The sequence below is a fragment of the Poecilia latipinna genome, unplaced genomic scaffold, assembly GCF_001443285.1.
Source record: "Poecilia latipinna isolate Pla-1442-1.1 unplaced genomic scaffold, P_latipinna-1.0 Scaffold252, whole genome shotgun sequence".
Taxonomy (NCBI): Eukaryota; Metazoa; Chordata; class Actinopteri; order Cyprinodontiformes; family Poeciliidae; genus Poecilia; species Poecilia latipinna.
In genome coordinates this window covers 567678-582786 of record NW_015112868.1, presented here as the reverse complement: position 1 = coordinate 582786, position 15109 = coordinate 567678, and the positions used below count along the sequence as shown (strand labels likewise).

General features: G+C 37.4%; 1 protein-coding gene across 2 annotated transcripts in view; it reads right to left on the bottom strand.

The window, feature by feature from the left end:
* sorcs3b (sortilin related VPS10 domain containing receptor 3b) overlaps positions 1–14665 on the bottom strand; it is a 59688-nt gene extending 45023 nt beyond the window's left edge. Inside the window, exon 1 of one of the 2 annotated variants that reach the window (XM_015032861.1) lies at positions 13626–14665. In XM_015032861.1, the coding sequence (XP_014888347.1) occupies positions 13626–14273 (648 nt within the window). In that variant the 5' untranslated portion in view covers positions 14274–14665. The remainder of the gene's footprint in view (positions 1–13625) is intronic. The other variant, XM_015032863.1, reaches the window with a different exon arrangement.
* Between the last annotated feature and the right edge of the window lie 444 nt (positions 14666–15109).

The window sequence follows — 15109 nt, the reverse complement described above, 5'->3', positions numbered from 1 at the left end:
TAATATATTCATGCATTCATTAGAAATTACCTGATGCAAACACCTGCAGAGAAAAAGAAACACAGTAACCCCTGCACATTTGCTTAAACTTCTTAAAGACAGCAAAATCAAGAAGCAGTGCAAGTGGGTGGACGGTGGAAAAACCACCACATCTTGATTGTGCTTCTGTTAGGAGGTTTCCGAAGCAGATTACTTAGCAGGGAGACAAATGTCTTTCAGGAGAAATGGTGTGGTCGAAGAGTGGCCTTACTCTGTCCTCGTCTTATCTGTAGACAAAATTGATTGTTTGTATCTTTGTAGGCGAAAACATACTCTGGGGAAAGCTGCTTTCATCAAGTAAACTCCGGCAAAATGTACCTTGTGCATTAGTCGGTGATCTGTATGTTTGCTTATCCACCCAACTCCTGAGCTTTGGTCATATAGCACAAATGCTTCAAGCTTGAGAGGTTTCAACAATCAATTCAGTCCATTATGGGGGGGAAATTAATGAAATGGGTTTCACTTCAACCGCGGCTCTATTGTGACGAGATTTTGTGGGCATGTCGGGCTTTTCTTCCTTTAACAACAATAGACAATAAACTGCTTTTTTGCCCTCAGAGGGATAAAAAGATTGTGAATGGCCTGCTTCATTTTTTAATGAAAGCTTGGGGTAAAAGTCAAAGAAATATGTTTAATGGACCAGCAAGAGCACTTATTTTTCCTTCTCCTTTGTTCTGACATTGTCAGACAGTGAATTGTAGTTCGCACTTTAAAAGGTAGAAACACCAGTGACTTGGTGTTCAAGGACAAATTTGATTACCATTTATTTATCTAATTTAAATGTTGGAAACATACGACAAAGTTTTTAGTAAAATTGTAGCAGTCTAAAGCTAATTTGATGCACTGTATGTTATGGGGATGCATTAGGGCTTTTCAGTCTGCCAGTTCGTTTGTATTCTTTCACTGTAAGCATGACAGCAATCATTTTGAATCATTTTATCCTGTCTTCCAGTAAACCAAAGCAAAGAGTTGATATATGACTGGGTGAAATATCACATTATAAAGTATATATAATTTAAAATTAACTGTTTGTGTGAAGGGTGTGATCATAACATTGCATTTTTGGTGAACTGATTCCATATTGCTACTTCCTAGAAGTCTTTCAGTTCCCTTGCAGCTTTGGCTTCAAATATCTTATCTTCTGCCTGACTTTTTTTGGAGCCAATAAGGAGCAGAGAGTTCAAAGTGAGTGTTTCCACCACAAATGCCACACGACTCAGATCATGAGGTAAACTATCTATCATGGATGTGATATTGATTCTCCTATAACTTATTTGCATATTTTACCATGTTTAGCTGCAGCTCGTGAAGATTAGGGAGATTTTATTGTGTGTGTTTTATTTATAAATAGCCAAAGAGCTTCATTCTTGCACTAAATTTCTGTGTATAAATTACAATTTACAGACATTACATGAACCAAAAGTAACAAAAAGTTAGTTTTTATCTTGTCATGAAAGTTAAAAATAAAAAAGTGGTTAGATACCCAACAGAACAAGTACATTTCATGTTTGCTTTTAATTTTTAATATCCCAATATTTTTGTGGATTTGCCTATATTGATATTAAAATTACTCATATATATTTATTTAATTAATAGCTTTGAATTGGCTGCAAGTGTATGGCTGCAAGTCAATGACTTGATGCAATCTGCTGGATTCCCAAAAAAGTTTTTTAAACTAATCTGAGTAATTAAATTGGGGTATTATGTAAAAGTATCTTGTAGATTTGACATAAGTTTTGACATAAGTGATGTCATAGTATTTATTCCCTCATCTAAAACATACCTGGAGTTTTGGTTAGATTTTTTTCCTGCATTGTTGAGAAATATTGAATCTCCTTTGGCAGCCACTCCTGGTGGTACTACTGGTCTGCTGACGTCATCATAATATTTCTTGTGAAATGGCCCTATAGGTAAATGAACTCAGCTGCATTGAAATACAATTTCTAGGGGCTTGCTAGAAAAAAGAAAAAGGTACAAAAACAAGACATCTGTATTTCTCCATCACATTGGCTTACACTATGACTGTTCCATTGGATACTGTGCCAACTTCTTTCTCTGCATTGTACCATAACAGGAATGAACTGTTTGTAAGTGGATATGATTCTCAAACTGACTGTAATGAGCTGAAATACACTGGAATAAAATAAATCAATTTAGACTGAATCAAATTTCATTAAAATGGAGATAAATTGGAGCTGTTTGGACCTCTGGGCGAATGATCTGTATAAACAGCTATTGGCCTTTCACAAAGTAAAAAAAAGTATATAAATATTTAACAATGTCAGAAATAGACTTACTTTAGTGAAGACAGGCAACACAGAAAACTAGAGTCTATACGACTAACATAACAAGATGACTCTGATCCACTGACATATCCTGGAAACAGGACTGAAATAAATAAGAATATATTCAAAAATGAATACAATATATCCCCCAGACAGCTGGGGAAAAAAGCAGCAGTAGCAGTAATAATCCCTCCAACATGGCCACAGGGACATTATTTGTTCCCAAAGTAGAGTATATGAATTTTTAGCTCATCATATAACCCCTGAGTCTGTGGCGGCTCTGCACTCGCACACAAACACAAAAATGCAGACATATGTTTGATTCCTAAAAATAAGACAATATGAATATCAAAATGACGATTTTGATATTCAAGTTCCAATTTTGAAACATTAACTTTTTAAGTCAAAAGATGAAAAGATGTGAAATGTCTATGACAAAATGTATTGCTGATGGATAATTGGCACATGTACTCTGTACAAAAGAAGCAAAATAGCACATTTACCTTTCACATTTGATCATAAAGAAATAGTGCTAAATGAGAAACAAAAGACAAAGTATTTGAAAACACCACATAAAATTTCAATGTTCTTGATCAAACGCCCTGAGTATAAAATCCTGTCTTTCACTTTGCATTTCCCTCTTAAATTGATGGAAAAGAGCCTCAAACTCATGTTGATCATTTTGTACAAAGCTGAAAACTTCTGGCACACATTTAGCAATTAAATGTTTCCTCCTGCAGCTCAGGGAACGAGTGAAAGGCCAAACATTGTAAACTAAATATAATTAGATTCTGTTTTGTGATTTATATAATCAATTTCTTTTGATGACACTTCCATCATGTTTCAGCTCATTCACTAAGTCATGTAAATGATATGCAGGTTTGTCAAATCTGACCTCTGCAAAGATTGTATTTATTCTGTCATGAGTTCTGCCAAAATTGTAATCAAAATTAATTCACTTATTGACGCAGCCTGCCAGACAATAACTCTGTTTTTTGTTGTTGTTGTTGTTGTTGTTGTTGTTTTTTTTACTATTATGGCACAGCCAACCGGTTATTTTAAAGGATCAGTTTCAGGATATCCAATGAGCGAGTATTCTGTTTTCTAAATGTGCCATTTTCTGTTTGGAAGTTTTCCATCATTTCCATTGATTGCACCGTGCGTGTGGCACTTTAGGTTGGGTCTTTTGTTACTCGCTAGATAGGAAAAGCCATTTTCCACCCCGCAACTAATACATTCCTGTCACTGTAAACTGCCAAGTCGCGCCATTATTTAAGCTGACTGCCACCTGAACAGTTCCAGTCATCTTTAAACATGATAGTAGCTGCTGTGTTGCTTCAGGCAATATGCTGCTTCAAGGTGTAGTGATTCTCGGCACATAATCTTGCTAAACCAGGTTCACTTAGGTTGCCTGATATCTGGATAGAAAGACACAATCAGCTGTGACCTTTAGGCGCAACATTTTTCACCCTGAAGTGGGTCAGTGTGTGTAGACGAAATCTCCCTGATGACTAATAAAGCTGTCAACCAATTGGGATTTCAATTTTATGATTTTTTTTTCCCAATCAGAAAATGCATAAATTTGTTTTCATAAACTAATCACAAATATACTATGTGTCTCCCTCGCTGCAACAGCCATTAAACTAATTAATCACATGCAAAACTGTCAAATATGATTCTGCACCCGCTTTGTCTCTTTGATTAAATGTGATGGATAAAAAAAAAAGTGTGTGTGTATTTGTGTGTATGTGGTGCACACACAGAGAGAGATAGAGAGAGACAGAGAGGCAAGCACAATGTCAGTGTGCTTGAATATGAAACTGATGGGAACTCTGTATTTACTGCTTAAAATGCACTTTGTGAGGCACAGCTAAATTGTAAGTGCTGAGGAAGTGCTGAGAGGATATGTTGATGGGATGCATTATGGTCCCTGAGCACAAATGATTCATGAAAAAGAGCACACATGCATGTCTTTTGAGGAGCAAAAACTGGGATTTTACTGAATTATTTCTACTGTAAGGGGTGATTTTTTTTTTGTCAATGTGACACAAAATAAAACTTGAAATGAAAAAAGAAACATATTAAAATATGATATTCTAATTTTACTTTTTTTTTTTTTGGCAGCTTCTGATAAAGTCCTAAAACACATGGCCGTGTTCTTCTACTGCCAGTGCCAGTGACCTACCGCTAATCTAGCAGTGATTACAGGAGCAGCCTTCCATGAAATGTTAACTGGAGGAAGGATTAATTTGATCTAAATTTAAAGAGCTGGACAAGGTACTGTTTTCTACTCACAAAGCTGTGAAAACTAGTCTGTTTCTCACTGTAGCATTAATAATTATTTCTAACATAAAGGTAGATTAAAAACCTTCATAATGTCAAGAAAAACATAAAAAGCTGGCGACAGCCATTAACAACTGCTGCACACATCTCTACAGCAAAAGAACGTTTCGGATTCATTTAGCATGAAAAATAAAAAATTTTTTTAGAGAATCCACGTGAAGAGTCTTGTATGTGAGAGTACTCATGAGATCAGTCTGATCCTTATGTAAATACCAGTTTAGTTACTTGCAAACTTTATGACTATTTCATATTGCTGGAAATCACAATTGCATATCCACAGTCCCTGAGGAAGCCATGTGTTTCTGCTCCAACATGTCCACTGGTGAGGGTTGGTGAAAAGAGTACAGCTTTATTTATTTAAAGTCATGCATAAAATGTTGTAAGCCTAACCAAGAATCTTCTGTGTAAATTATTTTTGAGGGAGGTGGGGGTTGTGGTAAGGACAGTGGTGCGGTGAGCTGGGAGCTAAAGAAAGTCCAAGGTAAAAGAAGAGGGAAGTAATTGCTTACTGCCGGAGACCAACAGAGGCACATAAGCCCATCAGATGAAACTGGGTGTTTTAGAGCAAAGCTGCCTACCCGCCAATAAGTGCTTGTTTGTCACTAATAAAGCTGAAGGTCGCACACACAATTCCCTATCCTCTGATTTTTTATTTTTTTTTTGTCAAGCATGTGTCAACAAAAACAAAATCAAAATCATCCTAACCCTGAAAATTACCCCAGAGACTAAAGTAAAACTAATTTTTACTTCTTTCTTTGGCACTTTTAACTGCCTTGTTCTTGTGATGTGCTATGCTAATAAACTTGACTTTGGTGACTATAGGTTGCTACAGATTGGTGGTTGAGACTTCAACTTTATTAGATTTTGGTACTAAAGCTTGAGTTACATAAACTAGTGTTTCTCTCCTTCATGATCTCTTTAGATTGCATTCTTTTCTTCGACTTAAACTTTTTACATGGAAGAGAAAAATAAGAAATAGGCTGAGAAAAAACAACAAGTCTGCTATGCCACCCTTGTAAGCAACAACTGCTAACAAGTGTTGCAATACCTTCTCTTTTTTTCTTTCTTTTTGAACTATTTCAAACTGGACTTGTTGGTTTGCTTTGCATCAGAATCTGCACTGATTTAGCTGAAGTACTCTCAAGCATAAGGTTACAAACTAGTGGTCAGACGTCGTCCCTAAGAAAATTCTCCAGGAGAGAAAAAAAATCAAGAAACCATTGCTTCATCAATTATGTCAAGTCGTCAAAGTCCTAAAGCACCACTTTCCTAGATGTTCTTTTTCTGAATTAATATTTCATGATGTTTAATGACGAATATGAGACAGGGCGCTACGTTCTTTTGGTCAAAAGCAGTTTTACCGCGGAACACATTGGTCCCATTTTGCCCTGTCTTTTGTTGCTAAGCCATCAAAGGGATAGTATTATGCAGTTTCCAGGCACAAAGTACCATTTTAAAGGACAATTAAGCAACTATGTTACCTTCAGTTGTCATATAAAGGCTGCATATATCAAAAACGACTTAAAAAGAAATTTGACATCGTAATTTGATGCCTTAAAGTTGGGTATCCATCACTTTAAGAAGCCCCTGCTCTTTTAAAACACTATGCCTTCAGCACATCAGCTGAAGGCAGTGCTTCTCATTATCCTGTTTACAACTTAGGTTTGACTGAGCAGTAGTTCCCAGGAGCAGCTCAGCAGACTCACAGTTCCACCAGGTGTTTGCTGCTAGTCTGGAGGAGCTGAGTGGAGAAGGGATTCTCTCTGAAGCAGAAGCTCGGTTGGGAAACTGCAGATCTGAAGGAGGAGCTTTGTAAAAATAGGCGGTGCTTTATATGAGCAAGCGTTTAGGCGCTTAAATATCTCCTTTTATCTCCTATGGCTGCCATAGGAGATAAAAGGATTCCTCAAAAAAAAAAGAGAAAGAATCAAAGCAACACTCCAGATATATTTTTGAAGAGGGAATAACATTATCATATGATGGGAGTCTCAAGAAAGTAGATTTTATATACCTCCACTCCCCTCATTTAATACTGACCTTATACCTGAGGCAAGTGATCATAATCAGGTCAGTGAACTCATGTGGTCAATCGCTCTTAATTTATGATTTAACTAGGCTGTATCAGATGCACGTAAAGCCTAGGCATGACTAGTTAAATTCAAGAAATGTGATTAAGGACATGAAGGTAATTAGTTTTTTTTTTTTTTTTTTTTTTTTTTGCAGATGAATACCAATTTGATTTAGGGCTAAGTTCAGTAAACTATTATTTATTTATTTATTTATTTATTTATTTATTTATTTACTTGCATCATGTTTGCTTGATATAAATAAATGTGATCATCTTAAGTGTGACTAACATTCAAAAACATTCAAAAATTATAACGAGCAAACACATTTTCTCACAGCAATGTTCTTGACCGTTTTATGGGTGAGGCCATAGTTCAGGTTAGAAGAGATCCTTGCTGAGTGGAATAACTATGATTTGTTACCACAATTTAAAAAAAGTCAAATCCTACTGTGAAGGTAGGCAGTTTCAAAAAGAGAAACAATGGTACTGAAGCGGTGGGATTCCAATTTGCTGTGACAGTGGACTCAATTACAATCACTGGAAAGCCACATGATACCAACAATTGCTATGAACATGTTTACTTATGAGCAGACACATCTTGAGCACCAAAGAATAAAATCAGTGTGGTGTCTAATTTTTTATTTTTTTTTTATTTAAAAAAACGGACTCCAGAAGAATTCAAAAGCCGACCTTCTTTAGCAACAAAAACCAACAAAACTTTTGTAGTTTTAAAAAAGTTGTAGGCACCTCAAATAAAACTACTTTTACTCTTTTAGGAGAGTGTTGCTGTTTCTTTTGTCCACCCAGTCATTATAAAAAACAAACTGTTTCCATTAATTAAGGAAACAAGAGGTTTCCTTAATTAATGGATTTTTTTTTCCTGGACCTCAGAATGCAAAGTGATTAGAATATTGTTGTATTTTGTTAATTAACGGTTATAAGTTTTGGCTTCTGTTTATTCTTATAACGATTAGACATTTTAATGAGCGACAAAATACGTTTTCAGTGTGTAATGCTAACGATTGTGTCAACTGGCTCATTTGGTTGAGCTTTGTGAGGAGGCTTTTCCTGAACTCGTGAACTCTTTTTCTAAACTATTAAAATGAGTGCATAAGGTTGAAATCAAGGCAGAGAGGTCCCAGTGTTATGAAACTATTTTCTGTTGAAAAAAAACAACAACAAAAAACAACCAAAATTAAACTTTTACTGAATTGGGTGCGGTTTTGACTTTGTCCCTCATCAATAGCCCTTATTACAGTAATCTGCAAGAATATTTATATTCAGTGGACTTTTTCACATTCTCCCGTGTTAGAACCAAAAGCTTCTATTGTTTTTTACTTGGACTGTAAAACCTAGCAGTACATCCTAATAACAGAAATTAGTTGAAATAACTTAAATAAAATTAACTCATTTCCATAAATTAAATAAATATTTGTTTGAAGTAATAACTCAGTGGTTTTACTCTATCACACTGTATTTTGATTTTAAACTAAACAATTATCCTTGAAAGGTTTAAAGCTTGGGATATTATTTATATACAAATCCCGATTTAAACTTTTCCACAATGTTATCGATGTCTGATGTATACCTTGGTCTCCACAATGCGGTTTGTTTGCTTATGTTCTCTAGCAAACCTATTGGGCCTTCGCATAATGACTGTATCTTTATGGACAATAGTTACACACAAGCATCCTCTATTTACAAATTCAGTGACTTTTGAAAGGAACTGGTTCCTATGGATTTTAATTGGGGGTCACCACAAGTTCAGTAAGGGGCAGTGCAGTACAAATGGATATATATTTAACAAACTTGTGATTCCTGAAAAAAGCAATTAAATCTTGCATTATTTGGCTTCCATTGCTTAATTATGACCTACTTTGTGTTAGTCTGTGGCATAACATTCATATTAAGCAAACTGAAGTTTATGGTTCTAACACGACAAAATGTTTAGTAGGTTTGAATACTTTTGCAAGGCATTTTTGCCAACCGCATTTATTAAGTAATCGTGGAAAATAACATTTAGTAAAACCCGGCGCTCAGATAAAGATGTCACTTCTCCTCGTTAGAAGCCATCACAACTGGCCAACAAAAACAGAATTAACTTCTCTGAAGTTAATTCACACGATTGCTGTGTTCACAGTGACTGGATAAATGGCTGTACTCTAAGTTTTTATACAGCACACAGCTGCAGTTTCCGTCAGCATCTTACGATTCCATCAGTGGATGGTGCACCCTAAAGGCTTAAGACAAGTGGGATTAATGAACAAGTGTGTGGTGTTGACACCTCCAGAGACAAGCATGTGGAGGACAAGAATGCCTTGCAGGGAAAAAAAACAAAAGATTTTTGATTTGTTTTTGTGTTGCCACTTGCAACTTTACAAAAATAATAATAATAAGGAAAAAAAAAAAAAACACAAGCTAATACTTGTTATTAAAGTAAATATAAAATTAGAGAAGCAGAGTGCGGGAAAGTCGTCTAATATAAAGTGCACCACAGAGAGAAAGTAATTTATACTCAAATATAAAAACATGAACTGTTTTTGGTTTTCATCAAGCACAGTGAGGATCAAAACCCCCTTAGATAGAAAGCAGGGGGCCAGAGGATGATAAAAAGTTCATGGATAAAAGCCTTAAGGAACTATTAACCCTTCGACTGAACACCATTAAAGAGTTTTCCCCATGTTTGGCAAGAAAAGCATTTAATATTTTACAACTGATTTGCAGTATGAAGGATATGCATTTTGAGTACAAAGGAAACTTCTATTTTGCCTTTTGCTATGCCTCCGTCGTGAAAGGTTTATAAAGCTCTTTTCATCATCCTGTAACAGAACCAAATTCTGGTCAAACACCTCTGTGATTTGGGAACCCATTCCATTTGATTTTATGGATCAATGAATATCTGGCGCATTAAGTGGAATGGCTGTCTATGTAATGAAACGGTTTTAAACACAGGTGTCCCCCAGGGCCATGTCATTTCCTCTTTTTTATTGTCTATTTATACCAATGAGATTATGAGGAACAATAATGGCCTCGTTTTGATTAAGCGTTCTGACAACACGACCCAGGGGGCCTGTCTCGTTCTCTGTAAGTCACAACAGAAAAAAAAAAAGAAAGAAGAAGAGACAACAGTACAGAACTGACAGATCCGTTTGACTAATTCCACCTCAAAAGGAAGAACAGAAAGAAAGAGAGAATGAGAGGAGCCAGCCTCATCAATGCTTGGAACCTCTTAAAGCAAGTTTCCAACAGCAGGGCGGTAAAGATGATCAGAGCCTTTTCTGTATAGGAACATTATTTACAGGGACGCACAGAAGAAGCTCCAGGGATGTGTAGTCAATAAAGATGCTCATTAATGTCCCCGGCTCGAACACTCCGTCCTGGTTGGATCAGCTGTCTGTGAGGAGCTTGCAAAAATGGTCAATCAGGAGCCCAAAATCATTTGGCTGCCAATAAACTCCCCGATCGTCATCAACTGGCTTTCACACTAAGACGCCTGCCTTTAAGGGGAGGATGGCTTTGCATCCACTGGAGCAGTTTAATATGTGCTGCAACAGTTGTTTAGCACTTACGTGGGGGGAAAAACAAGCAAGCTTGTAATGCATTACAACCAAAACGTTTACAGGTTTTGAGAAAGTTTTATATGACAGGCCAACACTAAGAAATTCATATTTGTGATGCAGAAAAAAAAAACAAAAAACTTATTTTCCAAGATTTTTTTATTACTTAAAATCTAAAAGTGTGATGTGTATTTGTATCCCACCCCCACATCCCTGTTAATATCTCTCTACAATTACAATTGCAAATGGTGTGTACCACCACCATTTATGCATATGTGGAGACAAAAGATTTTGCCAACTTTTCTGCGACAAGTAGCTCAAGCTCAGTGGGATTGGATGCAGAGAATGAATGAATAGAAATGTTCAGTTGGTTTTATGTCTAGAATTTGACTAGGGAGATTCAACACAAATGCTATGAGGTGGCTCTTTTCGATTTCCTGCTGGAAGGTTAACCTCAGGCTCAGCCTCAAGTCCTTTGCGACTTTGAACATGTTCACTTCCAGGATTGCCCTGTATTTAGCTGATGATCGTCCCCATTTGATTTTGACCACACAAGGCTGTTTTTGAATCCTTGTGTGGGATAAAAAGTTCATCTCCACGACTCGAACGACACTTGTGGCAAACTGCAGTGATGTGGCTTACAGCTTTCCTTGAATAATTAAGCAATCTGGCCACTTTTACACAAAAGCCAGATATGGGAAGTGCACGGCTAATAGTTGTGCCTTGAAATTCTTTCACCTGAGCAGCGGATCTATGCAGCTCCTCCAGAGTAAGCATGAGCCATGGCCTTCTTCTCAGTGCCTTCCTTGCATGGCCAACACAGAACTATTCTCTTTCCACTGAGATTAAATGATACGGAGATTGAATATTAATAATTGGTGGATCTCTGAAGGCTATTGGTTTGCACTGGATTTCATTTAGGAGTGGGAAAGTAAAGAGAGACTAACATTTTTAAATATTTTAGAAAAGAAAAACAAAAAGCAAAACCATCTATCATCTGCCTTCTATTCCCCAATTATGCCATATTCTGTTTTCACACAAAATACAAACATAGCACAATTAATTTTGTGGATGTTACATGACTTAAGCGAGGCACTGGAGTTTCTTCATATGAAATTTCACTGGCCATGTTGCTGTCCATCTATCTGTTGTTTATGCACACTTGTTCTTGTAGGACTGCAGTGTTGTTTTTCCTAATTTGCGCAATTAAAAATTTCTCCCCCAACCTAAAACAACATTATTACAAATAACATTCCTTTTCATCACCTTCCCCATTCACATGCAGGACAGATTTAAGCAACAAGACACATGCACTACCAATCAATACTACATGCAGTTAAGGAGCATGAATTTAAAAGGGAATTTGTGGGGTATATGTTTTATTCCCCTGGTTGAGCCCAATCAATGTTATCTCTCTTAAAGTCAGAGTCCAGGGGGCTACGACTTCAGGCTTTGATGTCTTAGACAATCCCAGAAATCAAATGATAGTTGGAAGTCTGACTCATGGACAGGTTCTGGGTTTTTATACGATGAGATTCTTTATCAAATCTGAACTCAGAAGATCCCCTGCTGGCACTTTTCGCCATCACCCTCAACATCTCTCTCATTTTTCTTCCTGTGGGATTTGACATATTGGCCAAATCGCAGGCAATGTCTTGAAGTGAAAATTTGATAGAACTACCCTAGACCGCAGGACTGAAGTAATTTTCCTTCAAATGTCCCTTTAAGATTGAATTTATTATCAGTCATTTACATCTAATATAGCCTGAGCTCTAACATCCAGTCATAAAACCCCATAAATTTAAGCTCCGCCGTTTCACTTGTACTTTCAGGACCACAGACTGGAGTCCAGATTGTATAAATCTAAAATGTTGACTGGCTGCAGTGACAAGCTCATCAAAGATCCAGTGAATACTGTTGTGGAGGAAAAAGAAAAAAAGAAAAAAAAAAAGTGGGGTTGGGGGTCATCAATGTGAAGAGATCTGAAAACTAACCTCATATTTCACTATTCATTGCATATGAGGTTGTATGACTTCAAAAATGCTTTGACGTAGCAAAAGTCTGAGAACATAATAATATGCGCCATATAACAGAAAATGGAACAGATAAGAAAAGCAATTAAAGATTGAATTATAAAAAGAAATTGATCTGGCTGTTTTAAAAAAAACAGGAATATTAGCTCTTTCACTGGGGATGTGGAAATGATTAAATGTGGAATGAAATGATTGTTTCTGACACAGAGTGTTTTGCCTATTAGACTGAGGTGATCTAAGTTACCTGGAGTAAAAAAAAAAAAAAAGAAAAGAAAAGAAAGAAAGATGTAGAGCAACAGCTTTAGTCCAAGGCTCTTTGTAGTTTGGAGATCTTTGCTCCTGATAAATCCTGCTGCTTGCAAACATCTTTGCATGCTGCATATTTAAAGCAGGAGATAAAATCACCTTGGCTTTGTCTGTGTGTTGCTGGGGTGTGTGTACCCACAATATGTGTTCCAGAATGTAGTGAAAATGCATGTGTGTGTGCGTGCGTGTAGGTGTGTGCATGTAGGTGGGTGTATGTGTGCGTGCGTGTGTGTGCGTGAGGGTGTGGGGGTTAATGTGGAGGGATACAGCAATGTCTTGGCATGCATTTCAGCTGCCTTGTGGTGTTAAACCGGGATTTATCAAGACAGCAAGCATACAGAGCAACAACATTTATCAACTAAGCAAGAGTTTACTGTCAATAATAAAACTGTGTTTAATTTGCTAAAAGGTCAGACGCTGTTTCATCAGCGTCACATTAGGGGCCCAGGTTGGACACAGTTATTCTAATTGTAGCTCTTACACCTCTCTAGGAGACATTACTTGATTATTTCATAAATAATTAATGTGTTGTGATTGCTGCCAAAATGCCTGCACCCTCCCACAGCTCTGTGCCTCGTCAAATTTACTTGCAAGGACGGAAATTAATTTAAAGTTCAAATGACAAAGAGTTGAATAAATGATTCGTCTTTGGATAAATCTAAAAAAAAAAATAAAAAAAAAGCAGAGAGAGATAAACAGGAGAATTGCATGCATTCAAAACACCCAGAGGGCATCTACAACAAATAACAGAAATGAGTATTAATGTAGAAATGGCAATATATATATGTATATGTATATATAGTTTGTTATGTCCGTGTTTGTCGGGCTTAAATATTTTACATATGCGCGCTGAGAAAGCCGTGCGTAAAAATGTGGTTTTCTAAAAACAGCTAAAACCTTTCAGTTTTAAGATGCAACAGCATATAAGCAAGTGAGGGGCATTTTAAACCCTTACGATTTTAAGTTGGGTGTTGTTTTTCAAACTGAAACTCACGCTGCTATTCTGCCCGGACCAGTGCACCATCGCCAGGTTGTGCGTCGAGTCTCCCGACAGAGCAAAAGTGGAAGGGTCCAGGTGAGGCTCGCTCTGCGTCGAGTTTGAGTCTTCGCTCTCCTCCTCTGTGCTCTGGTACTCGCTTTCGAAGTTCGAAGCATCTTGGACACTTCTCACAGACCTCCGCGCTTCCCCAGCGATACTCCTGTCCAAATTTTCGTTGTAGGACACGCCGACACTTCTTTTCTTCCTCTCCCCGATTGAAAATGTGGCTTTGGGTGTTTCAATCACTGCCGTCGAAATATTGTCACACTTTTTGTCTGGTATTTTGAGACTGTTGACATTGTTTACCGTTGTGCCATTTGTAACCACGGTTTCATTTTTCACCTCCTGCTTATTTTTTGGTCTCGCGGGTCCGTCAGTTTCAGACCTGCGCAAAACTTCATTGCGGTCACTGACTTTCAGCGAGACTTTGATCCCCGCTGATTCTCTGATCATACGTCCCATCGGCGACGTTACCTCCATGGGATAAAATCTGTTTGCCAGTCTAGGAAAACTTATCTCCGCCCGAGTCGCCAACTTGAGGTGAAAGGGGAAAAGCTGAATGAAAGCCAAAAGAAAGCAACTCCAAAAACACCAAAGTGCCATTGTGCTCTCCAATTCGGGCAGCCTTCCTTTGCGGAGAAGATAGTAGTGCGGCAAAGCTGTTCGATTTCTCAAATATTCAGAGAATCATGTCTGCAAGTAAAAAAAAAATAAATAAATAAAATAAAAAATAAAAAAAATCCATTCAGCAGAACCACTCACGTCCAAGAATTTGTCAAAGTGAGGGACCAGTTAGGGAGGCGCTGCGCATCAGGCAAGCGCGCCAGCAGAGAGTATCTGCAAGAACGGGTAGTATAGAGCTCATGAGGACGTCTGAGAAAAAAAAAAAAAAAAAGAAAAAGAGGAGGCAGACTTTAAAGCCTTCAGATCATTTTGAAATCATTCCACGACCTAGGCTTTCATTCAGTAACATCTCTGGCTGTTTGTGAAAACCTGTGGAAGTTACTCAGAGCAGCGCTTGACAGAGTTAAAACCGTTACCAGAAAAAAAAAGAAAAAAAAAAGTGATTTGCATAACATCGTTCAATCTTAGGCAACATTTTGCCTGTGAAACGACTGTGGAGAACAAAAACAAACATAATTTGCTGGCATCAATCAGCAGCGGATTCACCTGTCAGCTGTGTACGCCCGAGCATATGTGGGAGAGTTCATTTGCGAGAGATTCACTTGGACTGCTGATAAAGATCCAGATTTACTATTATTGTTCCAAGCCGCGATGCTGCTGACGTGCAGAGTTTTCTGTTCTCTGAGGTTTTTGTTTGCGTTTTGTTCTCTTTTTTTTTTTTTTTGGCCTTAAAAGTACCACAGGCCTTCTCCAAGGACATACACATTATTAAAAGTTATAGAGGTCTGATATTCACCGAGACAGAAAGCAGTTAT